The following is a 22,171-nucleotide window of genomic DNA, read 5'->3' on the forward strand; positions in this document are numbered from 1 at the left end:
AAGCTGTGAACACCACAATCGTACTTCAAACATGGCGTGGAACGTAAGTCAAGGTTTGGTTCTAGGTGCATATTCGGGCTCTACGGCACAGCGGAGTGAGTGGCCATACAAACGACGAACCAGACTTTGGCGGTGTTGATGGCGGGTATGGGCCTGCGTTGAGTCAAAAGTCGCCGGCTTTCCGCTGGGTTCGGGTGCCCGGGATGATGTATTGTCATGAAAACGAGACTTAACTCTCGCACAGCTTGCTGATGGCGCTAAGTATGTCAGATGTCTTAGTCGCAAGTGACCAGAGGAAAGGTGAATATCGGTGAGGATGAATTTCGTCGTGGGTTGATACAAGCAAAAAATGGACATCGACGAGGGGGAAACTTAGTCGCCGGTAAAGCCGCAGTGGAGAGCGGTAAAATTAAGCATGGTACGCGATGTTTCTTGAAAAAAGATTCCGGAGTGCGAGGAATTGATGGAAGAGCCCCAAGTCGTCTTACATGCATATGAGCGTTCCTGGTGAATCGAAGAAATTAGCTGGACAATCCGGTCGGAGATCACCCGGACCTGCGTAACCTCGTTACGTTCCGTCAGTCAATTTCAAGGTGGTGTTAATTTTTGCTGGAGGCGCACTGCTCTATTTTTGAGGATGTTTATGTTAAGTGCACCATGAGCCTTTCGCTATACGTCCCTAGCTAGATGTAGTAACTGCCTGTGCAAGACACGACATATTCGCGCGGTGTTACATTTGTATAACACCGCGCCTAAAAATTCTCTGTTCTCTCCACTCCGGCGCTACCCTAGTCCGTTTGCAATTGCATGGGCGTTGCATGTAGCAGAAATTTGACTGCCATTAAACGGCGCGCATGTAAACGGACACGAGTCTGATCTCGGTCGCCCCCGCCCGGTCTGCGCCCAACTTGATGTCGCCTTCGCCTGGCGCCGCAGGGCATGACCTGTCCACCTTGGCCGAGCCAGCCGTTGCGACAAACCGCGAACCGTCCCGATCAGGCCCATCGACCGGGGACGGCGGGGCCGACAGTGCATTCACCCTTTCCTCTTCGGAACAACCTTTGCCACACAAATGATAGATATATAAATATACCCGAACAAATGAAAGAAAGCGCTCCGGCCAAATGCCACCGTTGTTTTGGATACCACCCCTGGCTGATGCCGTTTGCAAAATTTTAAAAAAGGTCTGGCGGAAAATCAGCTGATAACCCTCAAAGTCGTATCGCAATTGGTAAGCCTGATGTGCTTGGTCAACAATTGACCCTATTATGCCAGGTCAGGGTCACATTTTTTTTTAAAGTCCTGACCAATGGAGTTTAGACCATATGCAAGACCATGCCACGTAAAGATGAACAGAAGCAGGTGTGTTCCTGGTTCAATTTGAGGTCTTCCCTAGTTGTAAATATGCTGAGCACATATGTATGATGTGGGGCTATTGATAGAAGTGTCTGCCCGTCTCGCACGGTCGGCGAATTGGTCTGCTGTCCGCGCCGGCCGTGAGGCGGCCGTGCGGCGCTCCAAAAGATCGTCGCTGCCGAGAAACCGAAAATGCCTAGGTTTTGGTTTCGAAACACATACGATTGATGCTCCAGAATACTCAGGAGAGGCACTCGGCTGCGCAGCATGCCAGGAAGGTACCACCAAAGCCTTAGTAGATTACACTGACCCCCTCGCATCAGGACGAGGGTTAATGAGCTTAACGTGTCATCCCGGAGCCGACAATTTGTTTGCGCGTGAAAGCTTTAGTAGTCTTGTTGGCCCCCCTTCGTATCAGGGCGAGGGTTTATGAGCGTAACATGTCATCCCGGTGCCGACAATGAGGTTTGCGAGCGATCCAGACGACATAATAGTACGAATGGAATGAATATTCGGACTATCGTATCGCCCTCGCTTTAGTGTTGTTACATACTTGTCATATATTTTAGATACTAAGGCATTAGACTAGGCTTATAGTTCAATTAGTCAGTCTAGCCCAACCGTAAGAGCGACAGATGCTTGAAACCATAAGCTGGGTGAGGTGTGGCGGCAGAGGCTACCAGTCCCGTTTTTCGAGAAAAAAGTTTGTGCGCATTGCCGGGAAAGGAACTGGACAGAGTTGCTTGTCCCGTCATTGGGGCGTTCCAGGTCATTACATGGCTTGCAATATGGAAGCGGTGATATATGGTGCGCGAGATTGGACGTGACTTGGGTCTTTGGCTATGGTTTTAGTTGTCTAACCTACGATTAGCACTCTGGGCTGCGGGCTTACGCTGCTGAAATGGTTGGGTGGACCTAGGATGAATTAAAGAGAACATTATTGCTCGAAGCCTTCGGCTACGTAACGACAGCAGACTACAAACGCGTCGTGGCATTATGCACAATATTTTACGGAGAGGCATGCGCACGGCCACCGACAAGCATCAAGCAGGCACAGACTCATCAACATCAACATCAACAGACCGGTCATCTGAGAGGATCCGGGATGCACTGGCTGGAAACTGGTCGTCGGTCCATTGCATTAAATTGCTCGTTACCGACCTGCCTGAGCCGCTCAGCAGGGGTCGACTGCGGCGCGTACAGCTTGTCGAACGGATCAGTCCGGGGCGAGCAGAGACCCGAGCGTGGCAGGCTCCGAGTCGAGGGTCCTGAGACGATACCAGATTACTGAGGCGCCTCCGATAAAGGCTGGCCCTGAGACGGTACCAGATTACTGACGTGCCTCCGATACAGGCGTGCCCCGAACTTCGAAACAGCTGCAGGTGGGGTACCGGGTTCAGCTCGCTGCATGAAGACGTACCCCGCCGTCCGCTTGGTTCGGCCCCTCTGCGAGGTAAATGCGAGGGAGGGCGCGCCGTTATGTCAAAAACACGCCGTCACTGCGTGGTTATTTAAGCAGTTGTCTGGAAACGACGTCCTGCAGCATTTCGGCTGCTGGTGCGGGATTCGTTCATAGAATCATGAAATATGTTGAGGGATGTGGTATTCCAAACTTGCGAAATTAATCGCGCGGTGACGGCTGCGAAAAAAATAAAAAGGAACTGAAAAACCAAACTAAACTAAAAACCAAAACACTGTGTCAGGACTTGAGTGTTTGGCGAGCAGCCCCTGCTTTTGCTCGAGTACATCCGTTTTGTCAATTCTGAATTTTCTAGAGCAAGTTTTCCAATATTTCTGACTTTGATAAGTTCCAGAGATTCGAACACCCGCCACACGGTGCGTGCAAATGAACCCTGTTAAACTCTTCAACGTTGGTCAATTATTGCGTAGGTAGATTGACGTGTGTAGATCATGGAGGACGACTAACGCATTTGAGGGAATGTGGGGAGGTGCCTTATCATTTGGTTTGTTTCCATCTGCTCAGCTTTTACGAAATGGTCTTTTACGAAAAAGTTCGTTGTGCTGGAGTAATAAGAGGCATTTGTGACGCGGAACGAATTGACTCTTGGTGGGGAGCTATGTAACGCCTGATAATGTAATGGATATTGCGACTTGCATGTGATGACACTTCTGCTCAAATCTGCGCCCGTGCTGGGCATGGCTATTGGGAAACTATTCTTATCCCTAATTGTGTCTACGGGCGATGCACCACCTCTGCTGAGGCCCTGAATAGTGCTCGTGAATGCTGACGTGCTGTGTTTTTCAGGCGCGTGTGACGTCATCGTGCCGAATGGCACGGAGGCAGTACCTTCGTTGGATTCTCCCCGCTGGCTGACAATGTCCTGTGACCCAGGTGAGGCTCGGACGGGGGTTTGGCGCGGTTCGCCCCACGGCCGGTGACGCGCACGTGTGCCCACTCCAGCGTCGGGACGTCCCCTGTCAGCTGGTGTGGGTGTAGCGTTCGGTCTGGCGCGGGGCGTGCATGCACGCAGCGCTTGAATGATGATCCTCCACTGATAGGAATTGCCGTCTGATCGACAACTGACGTCGCCTCTGTGTCTGAGTGTATGCGCCGCGTCCCAGCTCCGCCGCGTCCCGAGCACCGGTAACCGCGTCGCGTGCTCGCAGGAGACCGACTACGCCGGGCACGCGGCTGGCGCGCGGCGACGGGGTGCGAGGAGCGCGACTATAAGGATGGCGCGCTCGCTCATCCCCAGCGACGGCCCGCCAGCACCTGAGGCGCCGGCCGGGTAAGCACGCGATTCATGCCACGGGCAGATCGCTCGCGTTCCGCCCGGGCTCGCGGCATGAGTGTTGTTGGAATGGGGCACGCACACTGCAGCTTTGTGTGGCTAGTTGCTGGCTCGATTTCACATAATTGCCCGTAGCGGAATGATGATCCTCCACTGATAGGAATTGCCGTCTGATCGACAACTGACGTCGCCTCTGTGTCTGACTGCACGCCCCACGCCTCGGCTCCGCCGTGCTCCAAATATCGGCTGACGTGGCGTCCTGCGCTCGCAGGAGGCCGGCGGTGATAGCTGTCGCGCTGCGGGCGGGGACCGGACGCGCCGCGATGGAGACGGCGCCGGCCGGAGGTGAGGCCCCGGACGGGCAGGCCCCACGCGCCTGACGTCACCGATCGATCAGCGGAGCCATTGATCATTGGCCAGCTGGCTGATATAGGACGTGCCTCATCCGGGCGACCGCGAGCGGCGTTGTTAGGGTTGAGTCAAGGCGGCTGGGACATTCGGGTGGCGCCATCAGACTTTGTCTCCATGTCCTAGCGCCATTTCTGGTTTTGTCATCCCCTGGATAATCACGCCGTGTTAGCATGGCGCCATTGATAGCTGGCAAACTACCTATTGGATTCATGAGACTTAACTGAAGCACGGGTGCGGAGAACGCCGTGTTAGCATGGCGTTCCTAATCGTTGGCACTGCCGATTGGGTTCGTGATCGATGCCCGTGCATATTCGGTTGTATGTCGGAGTTCGTTGGAGCAAGGATGGCTACATTTGGTAGTGGAAGTGTTGACTTCTTAACTTCATTGAAGTCTTGGTAATTATAGTTCCTAGTACCAATGGTATATGTTCTTATTTTGTACGCCTGGCCACGCTGTTTTTTTAACTGACTGTATGGAGCTTTTTGCTCGTTTTCTTCTGGAGGCGGGTGGGTGGGAGTGGCACGCCGCGGGTGTGCCGCGATTTCCTTGACTGACAATGCTTCCATCTGTGTTTCGGCGTTCCCGCACGGCTGCTGCCCGCGAAGATTGCGACCGGAAGTGCCATATCGGTTTCATGTGTCGCACGATGAACGGAACATTCAGTAGAACTCGTCCTTTCTTTTCAGGGAAAGGCTGCTCCCTGCGCGGGGTCTGGCTGACTGAAGATGCTAGACGCCTGGCCCGACCCTGGATGAGGATAGTGTTCACCGGGGGTGAGTTTCGTGCAGTGACTGTGACGTCTTTTAGAGGCGCATCTGAGGTCGTATGTCCACCATGTGCTTCACTTAACTTAAATATAGTAGACATGCAGGCGACCTGAAGTAAAATGATGATCCTCCACTGATAGGAATTGCCGTCTGATCGATATTTGACGTCATTCATGTGTCTGACATAAACGGCGCCCCTGTACGCACGTTGTGCCGTGTATTAATGACTAATGGTGTTCGCTTTGTATCTCAGCGGGGTACTAAGTCACCCGGACCGGTGGTCACGAATCAGCCCGGACGAGCATTCAATTGCTGGCATTCACGGCCTGTTCAAGTCAACGGTAAGTAGGGCTGAACCGCCGACCTACGTCATTGGACGCGATGGGGGGGATGGGTGTTTCCAGTCACTAATGTGTGACTTACCCATTTATTCAACTTTCGAGGATGTAAAAAGTTCATAGTGGAATGTGGCTGGGTGTTCTGCGTTCCACCAAGCAGCGGCTGTGTGGCTTACTCTGCGGTTTCCAGTTCGGGTGTGCACACCGCGACTATTTTCCTTTGCTGAGCTCCGCCCCTGCTGAGAGCGCGGGTGTTCTCCGTGTTGCCAAACCGTGGTCCTAAGAGGGACTATCGAAGTGGCCGAAGCTGCGAACATTGGATGGCTATTCAGGGGATTACAGGTAGCGTTACAATGTCATGTAGATGAAAATAATCATGAAAGTACTAGTCGGTCCATGCAGTGCTCGTTGGATGTTGAGTGGCCTTGTGCTCAACCATCCTCCATATCGCTGCGATAGAATATCTATCTCCTTCCTGTATGGTGACTGTCGCGCTGTGACAATTCATCAAGTATAAGGGATGCACAGATCCGAACGAGCTGGTGGCGTTTCGGGGCGGCGCGGAGCTGTACGCTGTTTGGCGTGAAGCGGTCGACACATGTTTGGGAGGTGCCGGTTCTCCGACGCTAGCGACAATCACTGCACGCCTGTTATTTTGTACGCCTGGCTACGCTGGTTTTTTAACTGACTAGAGCTTTTTGCTCGTTTTTGTTTTGTTTTGTTTTGTTTTGTCTTCTGGAGGCGGGTGGGTGAGAGGGAGTGGCACGCCGCGGTTGTGCCGCGATTTCCTTGACTGACGGTGATTCCAGCTGTGTTTCGGCGTCCCCGTACGGGTACTGCCCGCGTAGATTGCGACTCGGGAGTGCCAAATCGGTTTCATGTGTCGCACGATGAACAGAACATTCAGTAGAACTCGTCCTTTCTTTTCAGGGAAAGGCTGCTCCCTGCGCGGGGTCTGGCTGACTGAAGATGCTAGACGCCTGGCCCGACCCCGGATGAGGATGGTGTTCACGGGAGGTGAGTTTCGTGCAAAGGCCTGTGACGTCTTTTAGAGGCGCATCTGAGGTCATATATCCACCATGCGCTTCACTTAACCTTACTATACTGTACATGCAGGCGACCTTAAGTAAAATGATGATCCTCCACTGATAGGAATTGCCGTCTGATCGATATTTGACGTCATTCATGTGTCTGACATAAACGACGCCTTTGCACGCTTGTTGTGCTGTGTATCAATGACTAATGGTGTTCGCTTTGTATCTCAGCGGGGTACTAAGTCACCCGGACCGGTGGTCACGAATCAGCCCGGACGAGCATTCAATTGCTGGCATTCACGGCCTGTTCAAGTCAACGGTAAGTAGGGCTGAACCGCCGACCTACGTCATTGGGTGCGATGGGGGGATGGGTGTTTCCAGTCACTAATGCGCGAATCATCATCCCATTTATTCAACTTTCGAGGATGTGAAAAGTTCATTGTTGAATGTGGCTGGGTGTTCTGTGTTCCGCCAAGCAGCGGCTGTGTGGCTTACTCTGCGGTTTCCAGTTCGGTCATGCACACCGCGACTATTTTCCTTTGCTGAGCTCCGCCCCTGCTGAGGGCGCGGGTGTTCTCCGTGTTGCCAACCCGTGGTCCTAAGAGGAGCTATCGAAGTGGCCGAAGCTGCGAACATTGGATGGCAGTTCAGGGGATTACAGGTAGCGTTACAGTGCCATGTAGATGAACATAATCATGAAAGTACTAGTCGGTCCATGCAGTGCTCGTTGGATGTTGAGTGGCCTTGTGCTCAACCATCCTCCATATCGCTGCGATAGAATATCTATCTCCTTCCTGTATGGTGACTGTCGCGCTGTGACAATTCATCAAGTATAAGGGATGCACATATTCGAACTAGCTGGTGGCGTTTCGGGGGCGGCGCGGAGCTACACGCTGTTTGGCGTGAAGCGGTCGACACATGTTTGGGAGGTGCTGGTTCTCCGACGCTAGCGACAATCACGCGCGTGCGCGGGCAGAATTGTGTTTCTGGGGCTCAGGAGTCGCGGGCATCGTTCTGAAGATAACCAACAGGCAACAATTTTCGTTTGCAGGCGTGAGATCCGTTTCGTCGCCTGGAGTGCATCGCCCGAGTTGGCCGTGCCTGCACCAACGCTTGATCTGCACTCGGCGTTACAACGCCAGCAGAGTGAACCATCGGGGAATGCTGCATATCGTGATACGTGTCTTACGCTGGCACCGGCTGGGTGCGTTGGGGGGGGGGGGGGAGGATTGTGACCCGCGGAACACAACGTTAAGGAGCTAGTGCGAAGTCTGATACTGTGCAATAAACATGCCATGCAAGTTGCTAAGGTGTTTTATTATCAAAATAGTACTGAGATTCTGTGCGTTCATTTTCCAACGGCGAACCGCCGGTGCGCCGCCAATGGCTCGACGAAAAATTATTCAGGTAAGGACAACGGGCGAGATGCTCGTTGCTCGGATGAACGGATGCTCGTCCCAGCGTGGAAATGCCGATTAGTGTGGAACGCGGTCACTGCATTGGTGAACAATCATTCATCGGAGAAGGCTGAGCGAGGGAAGTGGCAGTCGTGTGTCTGCTGCGTGGCCGACGCCTGGATTGCCTATGGCGCCGTTGACTATTTTCGTTGCAATTGACGCCCGCCGCAGGTGCCGAATGCCAACTTGGCACGGGTTTCCCTTCATATTGATGCGCAACCGCCTTGACGGATTGGTATCTTGCGTCTCTCAGGTGCAAACTCGGCGCCGCGCGAAGTCACGGCCCCTTGGCGACGGTAAAACGCGAGCCTGGTTGTATTGCGCGTCGAGTTATTGACTCATGGGTCGAGGTTCTGAAGGTCTGAAGTATCGCTTGTCAGGCGCTGGTGCCACTATATGGAGTGGATGGTGGTTCATGGGTGGCCACAGAGGCTGGACGTAGGTGAGCGGACTCTGCACTACATTGGGTATTCCTACCTACCGTATAAGGGCGTGTCGTTCGTGTACTGTATTGACGTGGGGCTCGCGCATCCTTGACTGAAACGGTCGAAAACACCACTCGGTCAGAAAGGCCGGCAGGCAGCACAGATAGGGTCGTGGCCCCCAATCGATCCCGGAGGGACCACGGCACGGAGTGCACCGGGGGGCCGACCGACACTGCTCGCCCTTGGGCGGGTCGCCCACCTCCCTTCGTACGTAGTGACTGTCTGGTTGCAGTACCCGAGACACCTGTCAGGCAATTTCCGCCGCCTGGCGGCCAGCCTCGGCGCCAGCGCCGGCGTTTCCGGCAGCCAGGGTGCCCGCTGCCTGGCGACAAGACTCTAAACCAACTATCCGCCGGGGCCCGCGATGCACGCTTAAAGCCACGCACACGTACGTAAGCGCAGTGCACTCGCATCATACCGTCCATAGCTCGCGCGGCGGCGGGCGAAATGCTGCACGCCCGACACGCTCGGACGACTGGCGTAATCGTCCTTCTCAGGGGGGGGGGGGGGGGGGGGATCGGCATTTGCCCTTTCGTCTGGACGCGTTCGCGAAACACGGTGCCGGCAGAGCCCAAGCCGCCTCGTGAGTGGCATGCAGGACGTTCCGAGGCTCTGGCGAGACGCTGAGGCCGCACATCTCGTGCACGGCAGGAACGGCTCGGCGCTGCGCCCTGCGGCTGCTCACAGAGCCGGGTCGACTCTACCGCGAGACCGAGCACCTGTCGCCCCGCATACGCTTGTTTATCTGATAAGTATTGTGTGTGCCTGTTACCGATTTCTTCGTGAAGCTTTAAAGCGCTTGATTGTGCGAAGAGTGAGCGTTGTCGCCGACACCTAGCGGTGTCGACGAAGAAAACTGCTTGCATGCGATTATTTTTTGCAGCATTGTCCCTCAACTGACTTCATCCAACAAAATCATTCAGATCTGATTTATTTAGGTTCGCCGGTACACGTGGAACATTCTCTCAATGACTTGATGTGCAGCTGTGTGTAATGTGCAGGTGCGTGTGTGTGTGCGTTTGGTTAGATTTTTGTTTGTGTATGTATCGTATATTTATTGTTTTTAAAACTCGACTGCTTCCGTAATTAGGTTTTTACCTGTGGAATGCGTACGTCACAAATAAATAACAATCGATTACGTCTAAAGGTGTGTGCGGATACTATGCGCCCGCTCAGTCAAAGCATCCGAAAGTCCCTAACGTGCGCGACTTCTCGTACGCCTGCGCCATTTCATGCAGTCGCTTAACGCATGATCTTTTCATTTCATTGTTTAAACATCAGGCAGTGTTGATCTCGCAGTAGCTTCTGGCTTCCCGCCCAGTTATAGAAGATAAAAATGAACAGAATCGAATAGAAACATGCCCTCATTAATAAATTTGTCATGTCTGACGATTGGGGGACCTCACCGTCGGGGGCCTTTTGTCAACCCTGTGCCCCCTGCCAAGGCTGTGGCTGCGCCTGGTGTTAGTGGCGAGGCAATTGTCATCCAAGGTCAGGGCAACGTCGCAGCTACGTCAAGGCAAATCTCTAAACCCTTCATAGCAATTTTGGCATTATTTTGTATAGAACCAATAAAGTTAAAAATAAAAACCTGAAAAACTGTGTCAAAGCATCCGAGATCGAAATTATGGTAGATCAATCCATCTCACTTGCTTTTGGCGTGCTTTGGTACAAGTGCCAGTATGGTACATGGAGTACTTTGAAGCTTCACGGACCATTTTTCCAACTCTTGGATTCGTGCACTTCTCACAGTGACATTCAGGCTGGGTACCACACTCGTACAGTGCCTACCACAGCATAAGAGTAGGAGCGTTTCAAGAAGTTGGTGGGGGAGGGGAGGCAAACTCAGGGCGTACTTGCTCTTTATTCAGATGTCATGGATACTGTGCTAGATATGTATCTAGACCTGTTTCCCACTAGTGCACAATCTTTCCCATTCGACCCATTTGTCATTCGGCAAATAAGGCTATCCAGCTTCCCAGGATCATTTATCCATTTCGACACTGCCTTTCCTGGGGAAGCGAAATTCCACGAACGGGTAGGCATTTTGGATCATTGAGAAGGCATGTGTCCCCACAGGGTAGATGCCAAGATATAGGATAGGATGGTGATAATTTTGATAGGATGGTGGTAAAATATGATATCACCATCACATGGGATGGTGATAATTTCGAAAGTGAATGCATGGCTCACAGTGCAACATATTTTTATGCGCCTCCATTTCGCTGGCTGATTTTCAAGGAATATGATACTTGTCGCATCATTTTAGGCGGAAGCAAATTCAGAAGCTTAAAACTACCGAAAACGATGAGACAAAAGCCATGAAACTGGAAACTCTCCTTAAAAAACCAAGCCAGGGAATGAAGGCCCTTCTGTCATACATTCCTTATCCAGGCCCTGCTCTGTCCGTCGTGGGCGGCCACTGCCCTGGCTCGGCTGTCTCCCGCATGACTAACTGCGAGCTGATCGTATTGCTGCTTTATTGCATATTTCTGGATCAGCCTTGGCACTAAATGGGGTGTAAAACATATGTTGGACACATGTAACAGTACCTTTTCCCGAATTATCTTCCCTTACACCACACCACACCGGAAAAAGCCTCCGAGAAGCTGCCTGCCTTAGGTATGAATTGGCCGACAAACATTTAGTTGCCCGGCATTCAACGTAGACAACTTGATCTGCCTTTGTGTGTAAGCACTATCATAGCTAAAGCCTTCCTGAGAGGAACACACGAGGGTTGTCAAAAGCCCCTCTTATGGTGGTTCCCCCCCCCCCCAAACAATCCCAGATATAGTTTACTTGTTAACAAGGGATACGTTTTTTCGCTTCATTGTTATTTTCACGTTGTAACCAGAACAGAAACTAGAAGCTATCATCAGATCAATTCTGTTTGCATTTTTTAAGTCAATAAACTGCTGAAATCAAGTGTTGAACGACCGCATGAAATAAATCACCGGTGCCCTTAATTTGCAATGACTTACTGGACTCTTTCTTAACCGAGATAATTATTCAGAAGCTTTCTCAGAATGCTTTAGCTGCGTTCTACAGACATTGAAGACATGACGAAGGTAGATTGTAGATCGATATGTTTGACTGAAATTTGAAGATGAAAATTTCGTTGTAGATCGAGTGGACAGCAATGTGTATTAACATCGCCAAACCATGTTTGTCTGGAAATGTCTAACATTCAGTCAGAATTGATTAGTGGTACAACTTATGTAACGCGGCTTTTGACCACGTGCGCTCGCAAATCTTAACAAAAACCGCGACACCAGGCGTTGCATTCTCCATAATTCGCGGAGCGTTAGTTAGTGGTTGACTTTTGTGTTTGTGTAACTTTTAACTTAGTTAGTGGTTAACCCAGTGGATTAACTTTTCACCGTGGCTCACCGGTGGAGGGAAGTGACGACGCTTCTGAAATAGTTACATTTAAACACTTACATCGATTAGTAATGCAAGTTATGTGGCATACATGTAGCATAACAAGTTGTCACACTGCGAATGCGCGCCTGAAAATCTTGGTTACAAAAACCTCGACGCCAGGCGTTGCAGTCTTTGAAGGCCTCGCAGCGTACGCCAACAGCTAATATTGAGCCTTGGCCAACGGGTGGACGAAAATGATGACGCTTCTGAAAGAAATGCCTTTGGACGCTTCAGGATATCAAAACTTACATCTACAAGGCAGCCTGGGCGCATATTTCACATGTGCGATTTTTAGACTGGGAATAGAAGCGGATTGGCCCATAAAGCACCGCGAAGTGGTGCTGTAACCTGGTGACTAAACTGGAAGAGAAAAGGTAAAATCTCTATCTTTCGTGTTTCTGTAACTATTAATCTGCCCAGAAGACAGATCAACACGGTGCCCGCCGTCTGGTGGCACTTGCAATGGCCGACGCCGTTTGGTTTTACGGAAACTGGAACCTAGGCCATCGCTGTCCTTGCTCTCGAGGCCGCGGGCATGCATGTTCAAACCTTTTGGTGTATTTTTTCACTAATACATTTTGAAATATGAACGTTGTCAGGCAAACGTGGGATGACCTTTTTTTTTTTAGAAAAAAGTCATTTTGACCCACTCTATTCAACAACAATGAGACCTTCAATCTACTCAACAATAATGATACGTTTTGCTTCCTTCTGGGCCAAGGGGCCCTTGAGTAGAACACAAGGGACACATTACCAAGCAGCTGATATTGAGCCGTGGCCAAAGGGCGAATGAAAACGATGACGCTTCTGAACTAATTGCCTTCAAACACCTGCATCTATTAGTGACAGAACTTATGCGACATAATTTTGAGCATGCGCACTCGCAAAACTTGGCAACAAAAATCTCGACGCCAGGCGTTGCAGTCTCCCTGGGCCGCGCAGCGTCGGCTTGATAGTTAATATTGAGCGGTTGCCGATGGCTGGACGAAAATGATGATGCCTCTGAAAGAAGCACCTTTGAACGCTTCAGGACATAAAATCTTACATTTACAAGGCAATTTGGGCACATATTTCACGTGTGCGATTTTTAGACTGATCGTAAGAACGGATTGGCCCTTAAATCACCGCGAAGTGGTACCAGCTAGAATGAAGTGCGTGGAACTGGAAGAGTAAACGTAAAATTTTTTCTTCGTGTTTCTGTAGCTATTCGTCTGTCCAGAAGACAGATTAACACGGTGCCCGCCGTCTGGTGGCACTTGCAGAGGGCGACACCATTCGGTTTTACGAAGCTGCAACCCAGGCCATCGCTGTCCTTGCTCTCGAGGTTGCGGGCGAGCATGTTCTAACCTTTTGATATTTTTTCACTAATCCATTCTGAAAAAAATGAACGTTTTCAAGTCAACATGTGATGAGCTTGATCGGTTTTTAAAAAGTCATTTTGATCCCCGCTATTCAACAGCATTGAATCCTCCATTCTATTCAAGAATAATGAAGCCCCTTATTCCCTTCTGGGCAAGGGGCTCCTTGAGTAGAACACCAGGGGCATATTACCGTTTCCGGTCAAGGGCTGAGGGGTAACTCCGTTCCATTGCAAAGTGTCTTTTGGCTGTCATTCTAGCGACACGGGGCGGGACCTCCTGGTCGATCCGGAGGCCATTAGAGGATATAGCGTATCACAGTGCTCCCGTCCCTGACATAGGAGGCCTTCTGACCCACGCAGTTGGCCCCGGATCAGCGCAGGAACCCTCATTGACGCGATAACATTCCTAATCGCCGCAGGTCGTCCAATAAGTGTCACAGATACTCCAGTTCCATGTTTTTCTGTTTTTCAGATACTTGCGGAATCCCTGAACATAGATTGCAGACGAAATGAGGTCCAATTTTGTATTAACATGGCTAATCTATGTTCGTCTTAAAATGTCTAAGATTCAATCAGAATTGATTACTGATAAAAACTATGTATTATGGTTCTGAACATGCGCGCTCTCAAGTTATAGCAACAGCAGCCTGTACCCCCAGCGTTGCAGTCTCCATAGTTCACGCGTCGTCGGCCTGCGGCTGTGATGTGATGGTCAATAAGCAAACAAAAAAGATGACACATCTTGAGGAAGATGCCTGGTGAACTAGGCAAATCGGCATGTATGTTTAATGTGGTGTAAAAGTAAGCTAAGCGCAACCTTAATTTGAAAACTGGAGCCAGTTAACACTGTTGTCCCCCCCCCACCTTGAAAAGTGGGGGCCATGGCCACCCTGGCCACCCTGTCCCTACATCCATGCACCACAGTGCACTGCTTATTGCACTTGCATTAGTTATTTTTCCCCATATGATAAGCACAGAGGTTGTGTTTTAAAGAACCATTAAATCCGACCGCTGAACTGATGATAAGACTTATTCAATACTATGCATTCTTTGGTAAATTATAAATCAGATTCGGTTAAGTGCTCACAGTGAAATATTTTGTCACATAGTACGCATAAATCACCCGCGTTTTAGACCAAATTTTTTTTATTAATAAATATTTATTATATTAAATATTTATAATAAATATTTATTATATATTAAATATTTAATAAATAATTACCATAAAACCACGAATTTAGCATGCATGGACACGTTAATCCCTGATTTGGCGTTGAGCATCCTATTCCATTCAATTCGTCCCGGACGACCTCTTAGAGAATGCAATCCTTTTTCATGCTGAATGGACTTCCCCATCTGAATGGATTTCCCCATCCAGCCAAGTCAAACACGTTATCAGTTGCACAAGTATCTATTCATCTACGAACTATTTTTCGCGGACTTAAGTTCAATAATGAAAAGGCAGTGCAAGAAGTGCATAAGGCAATCGCTCACGTCATTTGTATGAATTCGAGATCATTTGACGCAGTGAGAAGAGCGGTGAGAAGAGGAAGCCATGTCGGCGCGTGATGACTCAGTCAGGCCCGGTGACGTCGGACTCGTTGGTGGGTGCGCTCGCTGACCGACAAACGCCGACGTGATGTCAGAATGCGTCGGTGATATTCGCCCTGGGGGGAAGGCGAGGGGGGGGGGGCTGGAATTATTAATCCATGGAGTGTATGACGCTGGGCTGAGAGGTGTTGCACCGAAGACCACCAGGCACCGGTTACGGCGCCGGTTACGGGTGCTCCCGGTCGCGCGCGGCCGCCGCCGGGTCGCTCCTGTAGTCGTTCGCTGAGCGGACCTCACCGTGCTTCACCATATGGTCGACCAGCGAGGCCAGGAAGACGTCGGCCCGCACGGTGGCTGTGTCGCAGACGACGAACAGCTGGCGACGGGCTCGCGTCACCGCCACGTTGATGCGGCGTCGCTCGGCCAGGAAGCCGACCTTGCGGCGCTGGTTGGAGCGCACCAGCGAGAGCAGCACGGCCTCCTTCTCGCGGCCCTGGAAGCCGTCCACCGTGCCCACCGCCACGCCCAGCTTCAGCTGACGCAGGCGGGCGTCGACCAGGTCCAGTTGCCGCTTGTATGGCGAGATGATGCACAGCTCGCCGGCCTCCAGTCCGGCGCGCAGCAGCGCACGCGCGTGCGCCACCACGATGTCCGCCTCGCCCTGGTTCGCGCACGAGCCTGTGCTCGAGTCGCTCGTCTCCTCCAGCCGGCAGCCGGCCGTGTCGATCAGCAGCAGGACGGGGCCCGTCTCCTCCGTTTCGCTCACGTTCGGCAGCTGCGACAGCCGGTGCTGGCGCACGGCCGGCGCCGCCTTCAGCAGGCCGCCGTACATCGCCTCCGACGGCCAGCGCTGGATCAACTCGTGCATGCGGTACTGGGTGTGCAGCTTGCACACGGTTGCCGCACCATGCAGCGTTATCTGGCGCTCCATCAGCGACACGGCCAGGCCCTTCTCTGCGGCCTCCCGACTCAGGACCGTCGGTGGCAGCTGGGAGTGGTCACCGGCTAACAGCAGCTTATCAGCGAGCGGCACCGCCAGCCAGCAGGCCGCCTCCAGTGCTTGCGAGCTCTCCTCGATCACAGCCAAGTCAAACGGCGCCTTGCCGGCTGCCGCATCATGTCTGAATGCGTCGTTGCCGTCGTCGTCGGACAAGTCTATGATATTGACCATCTCGCTAAGTGAACTGAGATTACCGAGCGACCCACTTAAACCCGAGAAGCTGCGGTCGACGGGCTTCAGGTTTGCAGCGTGCGACAGCGTACACAGAACGACCTTGGCTGAGCCTAGTATTTTCGCCGACACGCGGCTCCACTGCGCCCTTTCTGCTTTTTTGTCGTCCTCTAACATGCGAAGACTTCTTCGTCCTCGAGTTTCTCGAATGTAGTTTTTGACTTGCCCTTTGAGGGTGAAGTGTTGCAGCGACTTGCGGACGCACGCGAGATTGCCCAAACGAACCATCCTGTCGGCACAAGCGGTCTTCAGATGGTCCAGAACGTTGTCCACCGCATTGTGTGACGCCGCGCACACGGGTACGCGCTGGCCCAGCCGCTGGTGCTGCAGGATCACCTCGACCACGGTGATGGTTTTGCCGGTGCCAGGCGGGCCGTGGATGACGGCCAGCCGTCGCTGGCGCAGCGCGAACTCCACCGCGCGCCGCTGGTCGTCGTTCAGCCGCTGGTTTATAGGCTGTAGCCGGCCGTCGTCCCCTGCCAGCTGCGGCGGGAGGCGTGGCGTCTGCTGCTCCAGCGGCGCCTCGGCGAACAGCGCGGCCCGCATGCGCAGGATCGGCCTGCTGCCCGCCGCCAGCTCCTGTAGCGCCTTCACCATGCTCCTGTGGGTGATGTCGTCGGCCGTTCTTGTCACGTCGACGAGCTCACCAACGCGGAGCAAGGTGTCCTCTCCGAAGTCTAGCGTGACCTCGGCGTTGGTGACGCGCGATACGACTGCGCGCCAGCCGTAGACTGGCACTGAAGTGGGCGAGACCGCGCGGCCGGTGGCGTGGCACGTAATCACGTGGTCGGTGGCGCGGATCCCGTGCGGGGGCAGTTTGTCTTTCCAGCGGCCGGTCGAACGCAGCGTCAGACGCTGACCCCAAAGCGTGTCGCTGGCGGCAGTGACGATCAGCTGGAGCAGAGAGCCGCCTGGTACCTGCTGCCGCTGCCGCTGCTGTTCGTGCTCCATCTCCAGCAGGCGCAGGTGCAGACGGACGAAGGCCGGGCAGCCTAACGGCTCCATCGTGTCAGCAGCTGCAATGTCCGGGAGCGCCTTAGAGGCATGTGCCGGAGCCAAACGGCCGATCGTGGGTCACGGGCTGCCTATGGAAACAATTGCACTGTTCGTCTTATTGGAATGTTCCCGTTTGAAATCGGTGCAACGTAAAGGTCTGGGATGTTGTGCAAAACTCCAAAATGCATCGCACGGTGATGAAACTGTAGCAACATAGCTAAACTTCAGCGCTGTTTAGGCAACAAAAAACGTGTCCATTATGGCCAAAGACCTTAGAATTTCACGCGACCACTTTGCACTTTACTCGCAAGCATGAAGATATAGCAGCTTGAGCAGAATTCGTGCCAGGTTACCATATTTCATGTGCAATTGTGGCCGCTCTACAAAGTGTCTCCTCATTGCCATGCTGAAGCTTCGACGATTTTGAGACGCTTTACTCGACGCAGATAGGCGATTGATGTGGCAGTCGGCACCGTGACCTCAAACCCCATTGGTTGCCTGAGACGCTGAGTTGCGGAGCGTACTCAGCCGTGTGTCTTCTATTGGTGCGCGCTACGAAGGTGAATCCTAAAATCTTGAAAGCTCGGGTCGAGCGGGGTGGGGGTGGAGGGGGGACGGTGCGGTCACGGTGCGGTTGTTCAGGGGCTTTTTGACATGTTAAGCGCTATGGAAGGCTGCCATCCACTTGGCCAAATCCCCTTTTCACCAATGACAAGACATTCGTCCCACTCACAGCTGTTATTAACCCTGCCTTTATTTTATTTATTTATTATTTATTTATTAGCCCTTCATGCCCAAACGATATATCGTATCCAGCGCTTCATATGTTTTTGTCGTTTTACATGTGAACACAAGAATAAGATGGCCAAAGTCCGATAGGAACTATGAGTTTTGGGTGAGTTCAAAGATAGCTGGAAATGGTGTTGCTAAATTGAAGCTCCGAGTTCCATGAGCGTCTCACTTAAGATACGCCATCACAGGTCAGGACACGTATTAAGCTGACTGGAATCTGGTAACAATATGGCAGCATTTCCAACATGCTATATAAACTCAGCTATTGTTGGCCTTTTATGAAGACGTTGTCATCGACGGATTACGACACATTTAGGTGCTGAGGCTTTACGACATCGCCTGCCTGTCACCCTCGCAGGAAGGGCGGACGGTGCGGGGATTGGAACCCCGTGCCTTTGGTTACCCAAGCTCCCAGCTTGGCCATTGCACTACCGGATGAACTATTTTATGCGTTGGTCTAACGTGAGGAGATGGTGACGTGCCGGGGTATCTTATTTTTTTTGTGTGGGGGGGGATGGCTTAACCCACACAGTAGACCTAACCCACCCCTAAAACCCGATTTTCCACAGCATTTCGGTCGCAATCAACTGGTATCACCTTACTCGCCGAATGAAGCTCATCAAATCTTAACATGTCAGTCACTTCATTAAAAACTTGACACAAGTCCAAACAAATTTAGTAGTGATGAAAGAGTGGCTTAAATGACTTGCTTCCGTGCGTTTCCTTCAGGCTGCTGACTTACCCTAATCGTGCCGGTCTGATTTCCGACAGCGGTCCAACCTGACGCTCCCGTCAGCCCCCTGTCCTTTCTTCAAACAAAGGTGCACGCTCACACTCACCCGATCGATTTGAGCTGACGCCTCGGGCAGTCGTGCGCCCAATCAAACTCATGGGCGCGAAAGCCGGGGAGCCCCACTATCACGCAGCGGATGCTTCAATATCGTGCAGTTTTCGCCAAAGTCATGCGTCTTGAGCAACGGCACCACCTAGCCCCAGCCACCCCATGCCCTCTCATGACCTTGCCTGGACAGGGTGCCCATGCTTTGTTCGCACGCGCCTACGGCTGAGCTGCCGCCCATCGACGTACAGCTCGTCACGCGGTGCTCGGACGGAGCAGGCGATCGTTATGTTGTGCAACACCGGTTGCCGTGACACGTTGCCGCGGCGGTGGAGACCGGCTTTATTTGGCGGTTGCAAGTGCGAAATGGCGTACTCCGATGCCGATGCGCGTTCGGAAGTGTCGCTGACGGCGTGGAGGCCTTGCCACCTGTTGAACGCATTGTCTGTCTGGGGAGAAGACATGTTCTTGGACCTTGGCGTGTGCCAGGGACCAAAATAAGTGTGCGCATATGATGCGGTTTTCCTAGATACATCTGTATACGTGCCGACATGTAACACCTTATTCAGTACAAACGGTAGCTATGCAGACGCGTAATAAGCGAGCTACTGTTGTCAGTTAATGCAAAAATTCCGTTGAGTACGCTTACGGCATGGTGGTTAAATACGGAATCTTGTGCAAATAAGTCATTTGTGTGTACGATTTGTACAACTGTCAGATTCGCTTCAAACAAACACAATTTGCTGGCACGGCCATTACCTTAGACAAGTTCGTAAAACCATCAGTGCATCCGAGGTCCCAGCGTGCCCCTCAGTATTCACACCTCCCAGTGGTCCACGGGCCGTCTGTGCACGGCAGCTCGGGAAGATCGTTCCAGCCACTTACCGAAGCGACTCAGGGAGCTGTTGTAAGAGAGAGGGGCTGCTTTGCCAGTGCGGTTGCGGTGGGATGAGTGGTGCGATTACCACCGCAGATAACGATAATCACCACGACGATTACCACCGCGGATAACGATCATCACCGCGACGATTACCACCGCAGATAACGATAATCACCGCGACGATTACTACCGCAGATAACGACAATCACCTCGACGATTACCGCCACAGATAACGATAATCACCGCGACGATTACCGCCACAGATAACGATAATCACCGCGACGATTACCGCCACAGATAACGATAATCACCGCGACGATTACCACCGCGGATAACGATAATCACCGCCACGATCACCACCGTAGATAACGACAATCACCTCGACGATTACCACCGCAGATAACGATACTCACCGCGACGATGACCGCCGCGGATAACGATAATCACCGCGACGATTACCACCGCAGATAACGACAATCACCTCGACGATTACCACCGCAGATAACGATAATCACCGCGACGATTACCACCGCAGATAACGATAATCACCGCGACGATTACCATCGCAAATTCGCGGTAATTGTTGCACAGAGGTGGGTTGCCTTCAATCGCTGTCCCTTGGCGTGGCATTTTAGAAGATGTCTCAATATGCAACAGCAAACCAGCCGTTTACTGCTTGAAGTTCCACCGCTAGCTGAAATTTTGAATAGTAAATGACATACGCACAGCATACATGCGTATAAATTTTTAAGACGTGTTTTTACATAACGACAATGTTTACGTACGTACGTGAAAATGAGCGTAATGTGATGCGAACATCGCTCCGGGCCTGGGGCAGATGCTTCTGCCGTATATTTAACTTACAGACACTTGTCCAGGCAGACGTAATGATTTTACCAACATTTAGCCAACGTGGTTGGAGTCCCCCAAAATATGCCTTTTGAACAGATAGCTTGTGTTTCCAATCGTACTTGAGCCATCGGAGAAACTTTCGCTGTCATTCTTCGTCACTAGTTCGATTCAAATAAATTGATTTGAGTCCGAAACGTGTATTGCATTGCAACGTCATCATAATCGGTTGCTGATGGAATACAACAAATACAAGATAATTAACACGTATTTACAAATGCATTAAGGTCGCGGTCATGTTCTGACGGTTGTAGTCAAGATCATTCATAAATGCATTTGGTAGACATGGTATCATAGCAGCACGCAGTAAAATATGAGCACTGCTAGGCGGACGAAATTATAACTTCTAGACATAATGGACGCAAAAACTACAAACGAGCCAAGTATATTTATATAACGAGCTGCATGCATAAATATAAATATCATAAAAATCAGCAAAACGCATTGCACGTTGTTCCAGTTCTGATCACATAGCTCACGTCTTTTTTAATAACATCGAGCAATTTTGGGTAAACTCTGGGGGACGTGACACTTAAAGATATTTAATAATGTGCTATTTTACCAAATGTGGCAACTTGACGACACATGGCAGCCTTCAGTGCACACCTGCACGCTAACATGCACTTCCAACTGGTAGTGAAAGATCATCTGAGGTCGTTTCATGACCTTAGTCTTACTATTGGCTTGCTTAACAGCACCACTGTACCATTAGTACAGCGACAATGTGTACTACACCACTTTGGGCAAGTTGCTGAGGCATGAGCTTGACCCTGAAAGGCTATTAAGTTGCATGTCACTTGTATGTCTTTCATGATGAAGGACATGCATTCTGCACCCTACAATCCAACAATGCATCTTGGATAGAAGCAAGTGACATTCGAGGGCCTCTGGTCGCATTGTACCTGCCAGGTAGTGCTGAGGGGCATTGGGATGATTGACAGTGCTACGCGCTGTGTTCACCGACTGCTATCCTGATTGCGTGCGTTCGCTGCGATGCACATTCTAGAGCATCCACCAGACATGTGCTTGGCACGGATTTACTTCAGCGCTGGCCTCATTTTGCGGCCATTATTGCTAGCCTAGCTAGCAATAATGCCCTTATCTAGCCCTTATCAGAAATGTTTGGCCGGCGGGACAGGCGAGAAAATGCCGAATTCTAAACTAGCTCAAGTTAATTGCTCTCTTAAATGTGCAAAGAGTATGGCATGCCTTTTCCTTTGTCCCCTCCTACACCAGTTCTTCATACAAAAAAGCAAGCTCTGAACCATGACGCCATTGGACGGAGGTTCGGCGCCGTCCCACTTTAATTTGTCCTGTCGCGTCATTCGCGACATCTTCGACACCGCCTCTCAGATTCGTTTTCCGCTTAATTCTAACGTAAATAGCGTTCCGGGCCTTAGAGGTGTTTTCTGCATCCAGAAAGCGTGTGAGAAATGCGAGTCCTACTAGAGTTGAGAAATGTCTACTTACGTAGCCAGCTTACATAGAACGCAAAAAACAAAACCCTGAAGTCTATGTTTAAGAGTCATTTAATGACCGCTTCTTGCCATTTTCTGTTAGGTATTTGAGCTGCAAATTTTAAATTGTCT

General features: G+C 51.4%; 1 protein-coding gene, 1 long non-coding RNA gene and 4 other non-coding genes across 20 annotated transcripts in view; 5 read left to right on the forward strand and 1 right to left on the reverse strand.

Annotated features, from left to right (window-relative positions):
* LOC119093867 (uncharacterized) overlaps positions 1-7,873 on the forward strand; it is a 48,792-nt gene extending 40,919 nt beyond the window's left edge. For 8 of the 15 annotated variants that reach the window (XR_005093690.1, XR_005093691.1, XR_005093693.1 and 5 more), the window contains 5 exons: positions 5,208-5,294; positions 5,542-5,629; positions 6,557-6,643; positions 6,892-6,979; positions 7,712-7,873. This is a non-coding gene — a long non-coding RNA (uncharacterized LOC119093867). Of the gene's footprint in view, positions 1-2,709; positions 2,810-3,622; positions 3,710-3,984; positions 4,107-4,380; positions 4,455-5,207; positions 5,295-5,541; positions 5,630-5,816; positions 5,969-6,556; positions 6,644-6,891; positions 6,980-7,169; positions 7,322-7,711 lie in introns of all 15 variants that reach the window. The other 7 variants (XR_005093694.1, XR_005093697.1, XR_005093700.1 and 4 more) reach the window with 4 other exon arrangements.
* Positions 3,852-3,921, forward strand: LOC119094665 (small nucleolar RNA SNORD49). Its single transcript, XR_005093806.1, has one exon. It is a non-coding gene; the product is annotated as a small nucleolar RNA SNORD49 (small nucleolar RNA).
* LOC119094660 (small nucleolar RNA SNORD49) lies at positions 4,245-4,314 on the forward strand. Its single transcript, XR_005093801.1, has one exon. It is a non-coding gene; the product is annotated as a small nucleolar RNA SNORD49 (small nucleolar RNA).
* LOC119094666 (small nucleolar RNA SNORD49) lies at positions 5,404-5,473 on the forward strand. The gene has a single exon (XR_005093807.1). It is a non-coding gene; the product is annotated as a small nucleolar RNA SNORD49 (small nucleolar RNA).
* LOC119094668 (small nucleolar RNA SNORD49) lies at positions 6,754-6,823 on the forward strand. Its single transcript, XR_005093809.1, has one exon. It is a non-coding gene; the product is annotated as a small nucleolar RNA SNORD49 (small nucleolar RNA).
* A 7,289-nt stretch (positions 7,874-15,162) lies between the features above and the next one.
* Positions 15,163-16,107, reverse strand: LOC119094447 (DNA-binding protein SMUBP-2-like). Its single transcript, XM_037217505.1, has 2 exons — positions 15,772-16,107; positions 15,163-15,726 (listed from the first exon to the last, which is right to left on the reverse strand). Exons 1-2 carry the CDS (start codon positions 16,105-16,107, stop codon positions 15,163-15,165), a joined length of 900 nt encoding a protein of 299 aa, XP_037073400.1.
* Between the last annotated feature and the right edge of the window lie 6,064 nt (positions 16,108-22,171).

This window comes from Pollicipes pollicipes, unplaced genomic scaffold, assembly GCF_011947565.3.
Source record: "Pollicipes pollicipes isolate AB1234 unplaced genomic scaffold, Ppol_2.1 Scaffold_4002;HRSCAF=4701_pilon_pilon_pilon, whole genome shotgun sequence".
NCBI classification, from domain to species: Eukaryota; Metazoa; Arthropoda; class Thecostraca; order Pollicipedomorpha; family Pollicipedidae; genus Pollicipes; species Pollicipes pollicipes.